The sequence below is a fragment of the Artemia franciscana genome, chromosome 18, assembly GCF_032884065.1.
Source record: "Artemia franciscana chromosome 18, ASM3288406v1, whole genome shotgun sequence".
Classification (NCBI taxonomy): Eukaryota; Metazoa; Arthropoda; class Branchiopoda; order Anostraca; family Artemiidae; genus Artemia; species Artemia franciscana.
Window position 1 is genome coordinate 22485733 of NC_088880.1, and position 13193 is coordinate 22498925.

General features: G+C 38.7%; 3 protein-coding genes across 3 annotated transcripts in view; all 3 read left to right on the plus strand.

The window, feature by feature from the left end:
- Positions 1 to 13193, plus strand: part of LOC136038759 (uncharacterized) — a 122677-nt gene that overhangs the window by 2409 nt on the left and 107075 nt on the right. The window lies entirely within an intron of this gene.
- On the plus strand, positions 1993 to 3132 carry LOC136038400 (craniofacial development protein 2-like). Its single transcript, XM_065721471.1, has one exon. The coding sequence runs from the start codon at positions 1993 to 1995 to the stop codon at positions 3130 to 3132; it is 1140 nt and encodes a 379-aa protein (XP_065577543.1).
- On the plus strand, positions 4333 to 4995 carry LOC136038401 (uncharacterized). The gene has a single exon (XM_065721473.1). The coding sequence runs from the start codon at positions 4333 to 4335 to the stop codon at positions 4993 to 4995; it is 663 nt and encodes a 220-aa protein (XP_065577545.1).

The following is a 13193-nucleotide window of genomic DNA, read 5'->3' on the forward strand; positions in this document are numbered from 1 at the left end:
GTTTTAAAATGTACAGTTAAGAGAAAGAGTCAAACTTTAGCGTAAAGAGCGAGGCATTGAGGAGGAGAATCCCCTTTCATATACGGAGTAATTTCTGTTCGTTTTAAGTTTTAATGTTGCTCCTTACTTCCATTTAAAAAAAACTTGTTTTTTTATTTAATTTCTGGACGTTTTTGAATTAATGCATGGTTTGATCTTGGCTCTCCGCACATAAATAATTAAAACGAAATTTGTATATCAATTAATTGCAATTAATCGGAAGATCTTGAGAAAAAAGGAGCGAGGGAGGAGGCCTAATTGTCCTCAAGTTTTTGATTACTAAAAAAAGCAACTAGAACTTTTAATTTTTTTCAAACCTTTTCATTGGTAAAAAATATACGTAACTTACGAATTCTCCACTTACGAAAACTCCATTTTTTAGAGTTTCGGTTACAGTTCGTTATCACGAGCTGTTTGATATCGTACTGTTTTCAACCATTTGTCTTTTAAGTTTTGACTACTATTGGCAAAGACCTCTTTTTACTGATAGTTTGTTACCAACAATTCTACATTATTAAGTAAATCAAAGACTTAATTCTGACGCGATTAATTATTAATGATAAACATTAAATGGCGTGGAAGTGTTACTAACATTATAAGATTTGTTATTCCTTGCATTATTCTGATTTCAGGAAATGCTAATAGTCTACCTCTCTAATGTGACTGCATGCACTGCATTGCCCCTGACAGTACATTTCCCTGCGAAGTAGGAATAAATATGGAACATTATGAAACTCTGTATGCTCGTATATAGGTACAGTTGTGAACGTGCATACAGGTCTTGCCCTCATGCCTCTATTGTAGCTTTCATACATGTAAGAGATTTTAAAAGTCTGAAGAATACAAATCTTAGGAGACAACTGACAATGCAAAACTAGCACACGTGTCTGGATTATAAAGGCCAAACAGTTTACGGAAGTGCAGAGACATACTTTCTATGTTTTTCAAAGACAGTTGAGTAGCGTTTGCTAAGCAAATAGCGACATGACTCCTTCATTTTTTTCTAGAAATTTAAAAGAAAAATCTTTATATAAAAAATTAAAAGTTCTATTAGCCTTTTTAAGAGCTAAAAGTCATCAGAGGAGAGATTCTCCTCTCCTGTGGCCTTTTGTGCTTCCCTAATTCCCCAATGCATTTACTCAAAATTTAGAGATAACTATTTAGTTAAAAAAAATAAACGTAAAAAAGAAATACCTTCTGGTGACCCTCATTGCCATGTACCCAAATTATCTAGTTGGCTCATTCTTAACAGATGTATCAAACAGTTCGTGGTAACGAACTAGTAAGGAGCGATCCGGCTCAATAGTAAACGATTCTTTTAAAAATGGGATTTTGATACTAATAGATACATCAAAAGAATCGAATTTTTATGCTGATTTAAAATATATAACTTTCATCAAATTTAGTCTTACTTATCAGAAGTTACGAGCCTGAGAAAAATTTGCCTTATTTTGGAAAATAGGACAAAACACGAAAATCACACCATCGCATTCAACGTATCAGAGAACCCTACTGTAGAATTTTCAAGCTCCTATCTACAAAAATGTGGAATTTCATATTTTTTGCCGGAAGACCGATCACGGGTGTGTGTTTATTTCTTTGGTTTTTTCCCCAGGGGGGATTGTATCGACCCAGTGGTCCTAGAGTGTTGCGAGAGGGCTCATTCTAACGGAAACTAAAAGTTCTAGTGCCCTTTTTAAGTTACCAAACCTATTGGCTGTAAAAAGTTACAGCCAGTCCCAAGCCTGGATAAAGGAGGAGGGTTTGACGGTGGCCTAGCAGCCTGCCCCTAGAAAAAAGTTATGCTATAGAAACATCCAAAGTGAGCCAAAGTTTTTTTTCCCAATTTGTGTGATATGATTGCCCAACGTGATACCGACCATGGACCATCCCCGGACACCCTTCTTGAAACCCAATTGCCCTATTAAACTCGGTTTCTGGAATGTAAGAACCATGGCCCAACTATCAAAAACTGAACAGGTTCTGAAAGAAATGGATAATTATGGCTTGGGTATTCTAGCCCTCTCTGAGGTCCGTTGGACTGGAGCAGGAAGACAGAACTTGGATATGGGGTATACTATCCTGCACAGTGGCCTCGGGAAAAATAAAGAAGCGGGTGTAGCCATAATGCTTTCCAAACCAGCCTCAAAAGCACTGACGAAATGGACCCCCATTAACGAAAGGATCATCACAGCCCGATTCGCTGGTAAAAATGCAAAACTAACCCTAGTAGCGTGCTATGCACCAACTAACGACGCAGACGACGTGACGAAGGACAGCTTTTACAACATCCTTCAAGCTGTGGCAAAAGACATTCCCAGTCATGACTTAATCTGCTTCGCCGGTGACTTCAACGCCAAAGTGGGGAATGATAAGTCTTACTGCCCTGAGGTCCTGGGAAGCGAAGGACTCGGCGAAATAAACGAGGACGGAACGCTACTATTAGACTTTGCACTGACAAATGACCTAATAATTGGGGGTACTATGTTTGCACACAAAACAATCAACAAATATTCCTGGAACTCCCCAGACGGGAGAACGCACAACCAAATCGACCACCTTCTGATAAATAGAAAATGGAAGTCTAGTCTACAAGATGTGAGAGCCTTCAGAGGAGCTGACGTGGCATCCGATCACGCCCTAATGATAGCAAGGATATCATTGAAGTTAAAGGCTGCACCGAAGACCAGTCCCAAGGCAAACCCCGCCTTCGACTCCGCAAAGCTTTCCACTCCGGCAATACGAAATGTGTTTGCCCTTACACTCTCTAACAGGTTCGAAGCCCTCGCCCTAGATGATGACACTGACGCCAGTCTGGAGTCGACCTGGAACACCATCAAGGAGGTTTACAGCCAAACGGCTGCTGCTACGGTTGGTTATGTCAAGAGGCCCAAAGACCAATGGCTATCCGAGAGGACATGGAACCTGATTGGTGACCGACGCAACCTAAAACAGCAGCTTCTTAATGGTGGTGAATACAACGACACAGTCCTAAAGAATCAACTGTACAGAGATCTGGATAAACTAGTCAAAAGAAGTGCAAGGGGGGACAAGCGCAACCTTCTGGAGGAAAAAGCTGCCATGGCGGAGTAAGCGGCTAAACGAGGTGACTCCAGAGCCGTATACAAGATTACTAACGAAATCGTGGGGATAAGCCGAAACGTAAACGGACCAGTCAAGGATGCGAGTGGCAAAACTGTCACAGACCCATCGGAAATCGCCGAAGTATGGGCTTTGCATTTCGAAAAGGTTCTGAACAGACCCCGCCCTCTGGATCCGCCTGACATCCCCGTAACCCCCTGTTTGAACCTTCAAATCAGCACCGAAGAACCGTCTGATGTAGAAATCAGTCAAGCAGCCTGCAAGCTGAAAAATGGTAGAGCTGCAGGTACAGACAGGATATCAGCTGAGATGATAAAAGCATCACTTAGCGTCTGTATGACTGTGTGGCTGACACTCTTTGCTAGCATTTGGAAGTCTGAGAAAGTACCTGATGATTGGACAAAAAGTACGCTCATTAAACTTTTTAAGAAATGTGACGCGACAAAATGTGATAACTGGAGGGGCATTAGTCTCATTTCGACTCCGGGTAAACTCTTCGCACAGATTATTCTCCGGCGCATTCAGACAGCCCTCGATAGTCACTTGCGTGACGAACAGCATGGCTTCCGGCCGTCCCGTTCCTGCACTGACCTCATCTATGTGCTACGAATGATGATCGAGGAGTCCAATGAATGGAGACAAAAAATGTACCTGATTTTCGTGGACTTCGAAAAAGCGTTCGACTCCATCGACCGAGACTTGCTTTGGAAAATCCTGCAGTACTATGGAATCCCCGAAAAAATAGTGTCCCTAATTGTTGCATTGTATGAAAACACAGAATGCTGTGTTCGGACCCAAGATGGGAACACCAGATATTTCCGTATCATGTCCGGCGTAAAACAGGGTTGTGTCCTTTCTCCGTTACTCTTTGTCCTCGTTATTGATTACGTACTTCGTGATTGTACAGGATTTGGCATCCAAATTGGAGAAGCCAAAAAGCTAGCTGACTTGAATTTTGGTGAAGATATTGCCTTGATGGAGAGGAACAAGGCCAAACTCCAGGATATTCTTAATACTATCCGTGAAAATGCTAGCCGATTTGGACTCAAGATCAACACGGAGAAGACAAAGAGTATGGCAACAACCGATTCCCCTCTGGACATGAAATGCGGAGATTCAACCATCGAGCAGGTCGTGGAGTTCAGGTACCTCGGCAATACTGTGGAGAATTCAGGATCAAGTAAGTGAGAAATGCAGCAGAGGATTGGGCAAGCCAGTGGAGCTTTTAACCGACTAAAGCCAGTATGGCGATCGAAAAAGTATTCCCTGAAGCTGAAACTGAGGCTATTTAACAGGAACGTCCTTTCTGCACTTCTCTACAGCAGTGAGTGCTGGAAGTTGAATCAGCAACAAGAAAGACGGATCCTAGCCTTCGAAAACAACTGCCTTCGGAGGATCCTGAACATCGACTGGAGGGAACACGTCACAAACCAGAAAGTCCGCTCTATCTCAGGCCAGCCCAGGGTCACAGACGTCATCCGGCAACGTAGATGGCGATACCTTGGGCACGTGATCCGTATGAAGGAAGACAAGATCCCTAGGCAGTTCCTAGAGTGGCAACCCCGGGGAACTCGCAGGAGAGGTCGACCCAAGAACACGCTACGTCGCACCTACCAACGGGATTTGTCGAACATCCACGCGACGATCCAGCCCTATGGGAAGATGTTTGGGCAGCGGCGCACATGCGGGATGACTGGCGGCTCTTCGTGGATGCCCTGGGTGCCTCTGGCGGCACAGGAGGATCTAAGGTCTAAGGTACCTAGACCCCCTCCCACGCTCGTTTTTTTTCTGGATGTCAACGGGTCAAAATTCAGAGATAGCCATTTTGTCCAGCTTAGTCGAATAACCCAATAACTATGTCTTTGGGAACGACTTACTCCCTCACATTCCCCGGGGAAGGGGCTACAAGTTACAAACTCTTACCAGTGTTTACATATAGTAATGGTTATTGGGAAGTGTACAGACGTTTTCAGGGGAATTTTTTTCTTGGACAGGGAGGGGGGTTGAGGGGAGTGGTTTACATGGGAGGATCTTCCCATGGAGAAATTTGTAATGGGAGAAAAGAATTTCCATGAAAGGGGCGTAAGATTTTCAAATATTTTTAAAACAAAAAGCAATGAAATTTTTTTTTTCATCTGAAAGTCAGGAGCAGCATTAAAACAAAACGAATGGAAATTATTACGCATATGAGGGGTTCATCTCCTCCTAAATACTTGCTCTTTACGCTAAAGTATCTTTAGTAATTTCAACTATTTCTTCTACGGCCTTTGTGATTCAGGGGTCATTCTTAAGGAATTGGGACAAAATTTAAGCTTTATTGTAAAGATCAAGGTATTAAACATGAGGCAAACCTCCTTAAATACGTAATAAAAATTTACGAATATAAAAGTTCGTTACAAAACTTAATCTGGAAGTTACGTATGTTTTTTATTAATATACACGTTCGTAAGAAATCAAAAGTTCTAGCTACCTTTTTAAGTAATTAAAAGATTGAAGGATAACTAAGCCTCCTCCCCACTCCTTTTTTCTTAAAATCGTCCGATCAAAACTAAGAAAAAGCCATTTAACCAAAACAAAAAAAAAATATAAAAATTTCGTTCTAAGTATTCATGTGCGGAGAGCCGAAATCAAAACAAGCATTAATTCAAAAACGTTCAGAAATTAAATAAAGAAAAAAGTTTTTTTAACTGAAAGTAAGGAGCGACATTAAAACTTAAAACGAACAGAAATTACTCTGTATATGAAAAGGGCTGTTCCCTCCTCAACAACCCGCTCTTTACGCCAAAGTTTTTCACTCTTTTAAAAAGTAGATTTGAGAGAAAAAGTGAAACTTTAGCGCAAAGAGCGGGGCGTTGAAGAGGGAACAGCATATACATATATATATATATATATATATATATATATATATATATATATATATATATATATATATATATATATATATATATATATATATATATATATATATAAATATATATATATATATATATATATATATATATATATATATATATATTCTCCTGATGAGCCCTTGTGTTGGGTTGTTGCCTCTGAATTATTTGTCTTTATTGTTTTTATTGTTTGGTAAATGACGACTTATACTTATTGACGACACGACTGCCTGTCCATGGATTATTCTTTATGGTTGATTAAATAAAAAAAAACAAGTTTTTTGAAATGAAAGTAAGGAGCGACATTAAAACTTAAAACAAACAGAAATTACTCCGTATATGAAAGGGGCTTTTCCTCCTCGACACCCCGCTCCTTGCGCTAAAGTTTTTTATTGTTTTAAAAAGTAGAGTTGCGAGAAAGAATCAAACTTTAGCGCAAGGAGCGGGGTGTCGAGGAGGAAAAGCCCCTTTCATATACGGAGTAATTTCTGTTCGTTTTAAGTTTTAATGTCGCTCCTTACTTTCATTTAAAAAAACTTGTTTTTTTTTATTTAATTTCTGAAAGTTTTTGAATTAATGCATGTCTGATTTTGGCTCTCCATACATAAATTACTAAAATGAAATTTGCATATTAATTCTTTTTTTGGCTAAATGGCTTTCTCTTAGTTTTGATCAGACGATTTTGAGAAATAAGGGGTGGGGAAGGAGGTCTATTTGCCTTCCAATTTTTCGGTTACTCAAAAAGGCAACTAGATCTTTTAATTTTTAACGAACGTTTTTATTAGTAAAAAAAACGTAACTTAAGAATTAACTTACGTAACAAACGTACATAACTTACGTAACTTACGTTACGTTTTATCCCAATTCTTTAAGAATGACCCCTGAATCAGAAAGGCCGTAGAATAAATAGTTGAAATTATTTAAAAAATTTTTAGCATAAAGAGCGAAGTATTTATCTCCTCCTAAATACCTTGCTCTTTATGCTAAAGCATTTTTAGAACCCTTCATATGCGTAATAATCTCTGTTCGTTTTAAGTTTTGATGCTTCTCCTTACTTTCAATTGAAAAAATTTTTTCATGTTTATATTTTCATTGTTTTTCTTATAGTAATGCTAGAAAGTCTTGCGCCCTTTTCATTGAATTTCTCTTCCCCCATGAAATACTCCTCCAAGTAAAGATCCTCCCATATAGCCCCATCCCCTGAACCCCACACCCAAACCCAAAAAATCCCCCTGATAACATCAGTACACTTCCCAGTAACCATTACTGTATGTAAACATTGGTCAAAGTTTGTAACTTGCAGCCCCTCCCCCAGGTACTGTGGGGGGTAAGTCATCCCCAAAGACATAGTTATTATGGTTTTCGACTATGCGGAACAAAATGGCTATCTCAAAATTTTGATCCGTTGACTTTGGGAAAAAAATGAGCGTGGGAGGGGGCCTAGGTGCCCTCCAATTTTTTTGGTCACTTAAAAAGGGCACTAGAACTTTTCATTTCCGTTAGAATGAGCCCTCTTGCAAAACTCTAGGACCCCTTGGTCGATACGATGACCCCTGGGGAAAAAAAAAAAAAACAAAAAAACAAATAAACACGCACCCGTGATTTGTCTTCTGGCAAAAAATACGAAATTCCACATTTTTGTAGATTGGACCTTGAAATTTTTTCTATAGGGTTCTCTGATACGCTGAATGCGATGGTGTGATTTTCGTTAAGATCCTATGACTTTTAGGGGTTGTTTCCCCCTATTTTCCAAAATAAGGCAAATTTTCTCAGGCTCGTAATTTTTGATGACAAAGACTAAATTTGATGAAACTTATATATTTAAAATCAGCATAAAAATCCGATTCTTTTGATATATCTTTTAGTATCGAATTTCCGTTTTTTAGAGTTTTGTTTACTATTGAGCCGGGTCGCTCCTTACTACAGTTCGTTACCACGAACTGTTTGATTGTGTATGGCTATGCTGTTTGACCTATGTGATTGTATGGATGAGTAGGGTTAAGGCCTCATTCAAGTGCTGGTCTATATTAAACACTAATTTAGGAAAACAGTCTTCCTTTTCTCCCTCTGTCTCTTTTTTTTTTTAATATTATTATTATTTTTTTTTGTGTGTGTGTTTGTGCTGTTGCATTGGTGATTTCTCTTTTCATGATATCATGAAAAGAGAAATCACCAATGCTACAGCACAAACACAAAAAAAAAAAAAAAAAAAAAAAAAAAAAAAAAAAAAAAAAAAAAAAAAAGAGACAGAAGGAGAAAAGGAAGACTGTTTTCCTGTTTTCCTAAATTAGTGATTAATATAGACCAGCACTTGAATGAGGCCTTAACCTTACTCATCCATACAGTCACATAGGTCAAACAGCATAGCCACACATAATCAACCATAAAGAATAATCCATGGACAGGCAGTCATGTCGTCAATAAGTATAAGTCGTCATTTACCGAACAATAGAAATAATAATATAGACAAATAATTCAGAGGCAACACCCAACATAAGGGCTCATCAGGAGAATACACTGGCCTATATAGGGTTTCGCCACTATATATATATATATATATATATATATATATATATATATATATATATATATATATATATATATATATAATTTATATATATAAATGGGTTGTCCCCTCCGCAATCCCTCGCTCTTTACGCTAAAGCTTTTAATTGTTTTAAAAAATAGAATTGTGGCAAACCTTAGCGTAAAGAGCGAGGGATTGCGGAGGAGACAACCCATTTCATATACGGAGTAATTTCTGTTCGTTTTAAGTTTTAATGTCGCTGCTTACTTTCAGCTAGAAAAATTAGTTTTTTTTATTTAATTTCTGAACGTTTTTGAATTAATGCATGTTTGGTTTTGGCTCTCCGCACATAAATTATTAAAATGAAATTTGTATATTAATTCTTTTTTTGGCTAAATGGCTTTCTCTTAGTTTTGATCAGACGATTTTGAGAAATAAGGGGTGGAGAAGGAGGCCTAGTTGCCCTCCAATTTTTCGGTTACTTAAAGAGGCAACTAGAACTTTTAATTTTTAACGAACGTTTTTATTAGTAAAAAATATACGTAACTTAAGAATTAACTTACGTAACAAACTTTCATAATCTTATATTTTTATTATGTATACGAGGGGGTTTGTACCCTCGTTAATACTTGGCTCTTTACACTAAATCGTAAGTTTTGTCCCAATTCTTTAAGAATGACCCCTGAATCAGAAAGGCCGTAGAATAAATAGTTGAAATTACTAAAAATACTTTAGCATAAAGAGCGAGTTATTTATCTCCTCCTAAATACCTCGCTCTTTATGCTGAAGTATTTTTAGAACCCCTCATATGCATAATAATCTCTGTTCGTTTTAAGTTTCAATGCTACTCCTTCCTTTCATTTGAAAAAACATTTTCATGTTAATTTTTCATTGTTTTCTTATAGTAATGCTTGAAAATCCTGCGCCCTTTTCATTGAATTTTTCTTCCCCCATGACAGATTCCTCCAAGGAAAGATACTCCAGCATAGCCCCCTCCCCTTAGCCCCACCCCCAAACAAAATAAAATCCCCCTGAAAACGTCTTTACACGTCCCAGTAACCATTATTATATGTAAACACTGGTCAAAGTTTGTAACTTGCAGCCCCTCCGCCAGGGATTGTGGGGGAGTGAATCATCCCCAAAGACATAGTTATTATGGTTTTCTACTATGTTGAACAAAATGGCTATCTCAAAATTTTGATCCGTTGACTTTGGGTGAAAAATGAGCGTGGGAGGGGGCCTAGATGCGCTCCAGTTTTTTGGTCACTTAAAAAGGGCACTAGAACTTTTCATTTCCGTTAGAATGAGCCCTATTGCGACATTCTAGGACCACTTGGTCGATACGATGACCCCTGGGAAAAAGAAAAAAACAACTAACAAACAAACAAATAAACACGCACCCGTAATTAGTCTTCTGGCAAAAAATACAAAATTCCACATTTTTGTAGATAGGAGCTTGAAACTTCTACAGTAGGGTTCTCTGATACGCTGAATCTGATGGTGTTATTTTCGTTGTTAAAATCCTACAACTTTTAGGGGGTGTTTCCCCCTATTTTCTTAAATAAGGCAAATTTTCTCAGGTTCGTAACTTTTGATGGGTAAGACTAAAAATTATATATTTAAAATCAGCATTAAAATGCGATTCTTTTGATGTAGCTATTGATATCAAAATTCAATTTTTTAGAGTTTTGGTTACTATTGAGCCGGGTCGCTCCTTACTACAGTTCGTTACCACGAACTGTTTGACTTCTAATTTTTTTATAATTGCTCCAAGGGAGGTCATAGCCACCATTTCTGGTGTACTTCCAATTGATTATCAGGCTATTCAAATATCCTTGTGACGTTATGTGAACATTATTGTCTGGCCAAACTTTTCACCCCCCTGTACTTTCATCACTTCGCTATTCTGCTGATCCTAGTACCTTTACTAATCAAATCACGGAACCTCTCACCCAACTCCCCCAAAGAGAGCAAATCCAGTACGGTTCCGTCAATCACGTATCAAGGACATTTGCTAATTCTATCCACCAAGCTTCATCCCGATTCCTCCACTCCAAGTGTTTTCCAAGATTTCCCTCTCCAACTCCCCCAATGTCAAAAGATCTGTTCCGGATTTGAAATAAGAGCTCTGAGACATGAATTCCTTCTAAATATCAAATTTCATTAAGATCCGATCACCTATTCGTAAAATAAAAATATTCCAATTTTCACGTTTTCCAGAATTCCGGTTTTCCGCTCCAACTCCCCCCAATGTCACAGGATCTGGTCTGAATTTAAAATTAGAGCTTTAAAGCGCAAGACCCTTCTAAATATCGAATTTCATTAAGATCTGGTCACCCTTACGTAAGTTAAAAATACCTCAATTTTCAAAATTACCACCCCCCCCAACTCCACCAAAGAGAGCAGATCCGGTCCGATTATGTCAGTCATGTGTCTTAGACAGTTTTTTATTCTTCCCATCTAGTTTTATCCTGGTCTCACCGCTTTAAGTATTTTCTAAGATTTCCGGCTCCCCTCAACTTCCCCCACCCAATTACGCTGGATCCGGTTGAGATTTAAAATAAGAGATCTGAGTCATGAGGTCCTTGTAAATATGAAGTTTCATGAAGATCCGATCACTCCTTCTTCAGTTTTTCTAATTTTTCAGAATTAACCCCCCCCCAATAGAACGGATCCGTTCCGGTTATGTCAATCATGTATCTAGGACTTATGCTTATTTTTCCCACCAAGTTTCATCCCGATCTCTCCACTCTAAGTGTTTTCCAAGTTTTAGGTTTCCCCCTCCCAACCCCCCCCCACCAATGTCACCAGATCTGGTCGGTATTTAAAATAAGAGCTCTGAGACACGATATCCTTCTAAATATCAAATTTCATTGAGATACGATAACCTGTTCGTAAGTTAAAAATACCTCTTTTTTCTAATTTTTCAGAATTAACCCCCCCCCCCCAACTGCCCCAAAGAGAGCAAACCCGTTCCAGTTATGTCAATCATGTACCTAGGAATTGTGCTTATTTTTCCCACCAAGTTTCATTCCGATCCCTCCACTCTTATGTGTTTTCCAAGTTTTAGGTTTCCCCCTCCCAACTCTCCCCAATTGTCACCAGATCTGTTCGGGATTTAAAATAAGAGCTCTGAGACACGATATCCTTCTAAATATCAAATGTCATTGAGATCCGATCACCCTTTCGTAAATTAAAAATACCTCATTTTTTCTAATTTTTCAGAATTAACCCCCCCCCCCTCTAACTACCCCAAAGAGAGCGGATCCGTTCAGGTTATGTCAATCATGTAACTAGGAGTTGTGCTTATTTTTCCCACCAAGTTTCATCCCGATCCACTCTAAGTGTTTTCCAAGTTTTAGGTTTCCCCCTTCCAACTCCCCTCCCCATGTCACCAGATCCGGTCGGGATTTAAAATAAGAGCTCTGAGACACGATATCCTTCTAAATATAAAATTTCATTGAGATCTGATAACCCGTTCGTAAGTTAAAAATACCTCATTTTTTCTAATTTTTCAGAATTAACCCCCCCCCCCTCTGACTACCCCAAAGAGAGCGGATCCGTTCCGGTTATGTCAATCATGTATCTACGACTTGTGCCTATTTTTCTCACCAAGTTTCATCCTGATCCCTCCACTCTAAGTGTTTTCCAAGTTTTAGGTTTCCCCCTCCCAACTCCCCTCCTCCGATGTCACCAGCTCCGGTCGGGATTTAAAATAAGAGCTCTGAGACACGATATCCTTCTAAATATCAAATTTCATTGAGATCCAATTACCCGTTCGTAAGTTAAAATACCTCTTTTTTCAGAATTAACCCCCCCCCAACTACCCCAAAGAGAGCGGATCCGTTCTTGTTAGGTCAATCATGTATCTAGGACTTCGTTCGTAACCGTTCGTAAGTTAAAAATACTTCAATTTTTCTATTTTTTCCGAATTAACGGGCCCCCCACTCCCCCAGATGGTCAAATCAGGAAAACGACTATTTCTAATAAGTGACTATTTCTTAATCTGTGGGGAAAACGACTATTTCTTAATCTGGTCCGGTCCCTGATACGCCTGCCAAATTTCATCGTCCTAGCTTACCTGGAAGTGCCTAAAGTAGCAAAACCGGGACCGACAGACCGACAGAATTTACGATTGCTATATGTCACTTGGTTAATACCAAGTGCCATAAAAACAAATATAAATTTTGTATAGTCTGGTGGCACTTCTCAGATGGACCCTGACTAATAAAATATTGCTTTAATTTTCAAACAGTACGTGGAAACGAACTGTAGTAAGGAGAGACGCGGCTCAATAGTAAACGAAACATCAAAAGAATCGGATTTTTATGCTGATTTTAAATATATAAGTTTCATTAAAGTTAGTTTTACTCATCAAAATTTACGAGCCTGAGAAAATTTGCCTTGTTTTGGAAAATAGGGTTAAAACACCCCCTAAAAGTCATAGGATCTTAACGAAAATCACACCATCGCATTCAGCGTATCAGAAAACCCTACTGTAGAAGTTTCAAGCTCCTATCTAAAAAAATGTGGAACTTAGTATTTTTTGTCAGAAGACCGATCACGGGTGCGTGTTATTTGGTTTGTTTGTTGTTTTTTTCCCAGGGGTGATCGTTATCGACCAAGTGGTCCTA

Excerpts from the sequence above, each read along its gene's own strand:
- LOC136038401 (XM_065721473.1), top strand. The coding sequence starts at position 4,333 with ATGCAGCAGAGGATTGGGCAAGCCAGTGGAGCTTTTAACCGACTAAAG.
- LOC136038400 (XM_065721471.1), top strand. The coding sequence starts at position 1,993 with ATGGCCCAACTATCAAAAACTGAACAGGTTCTGAAAGAAATGGATAAT.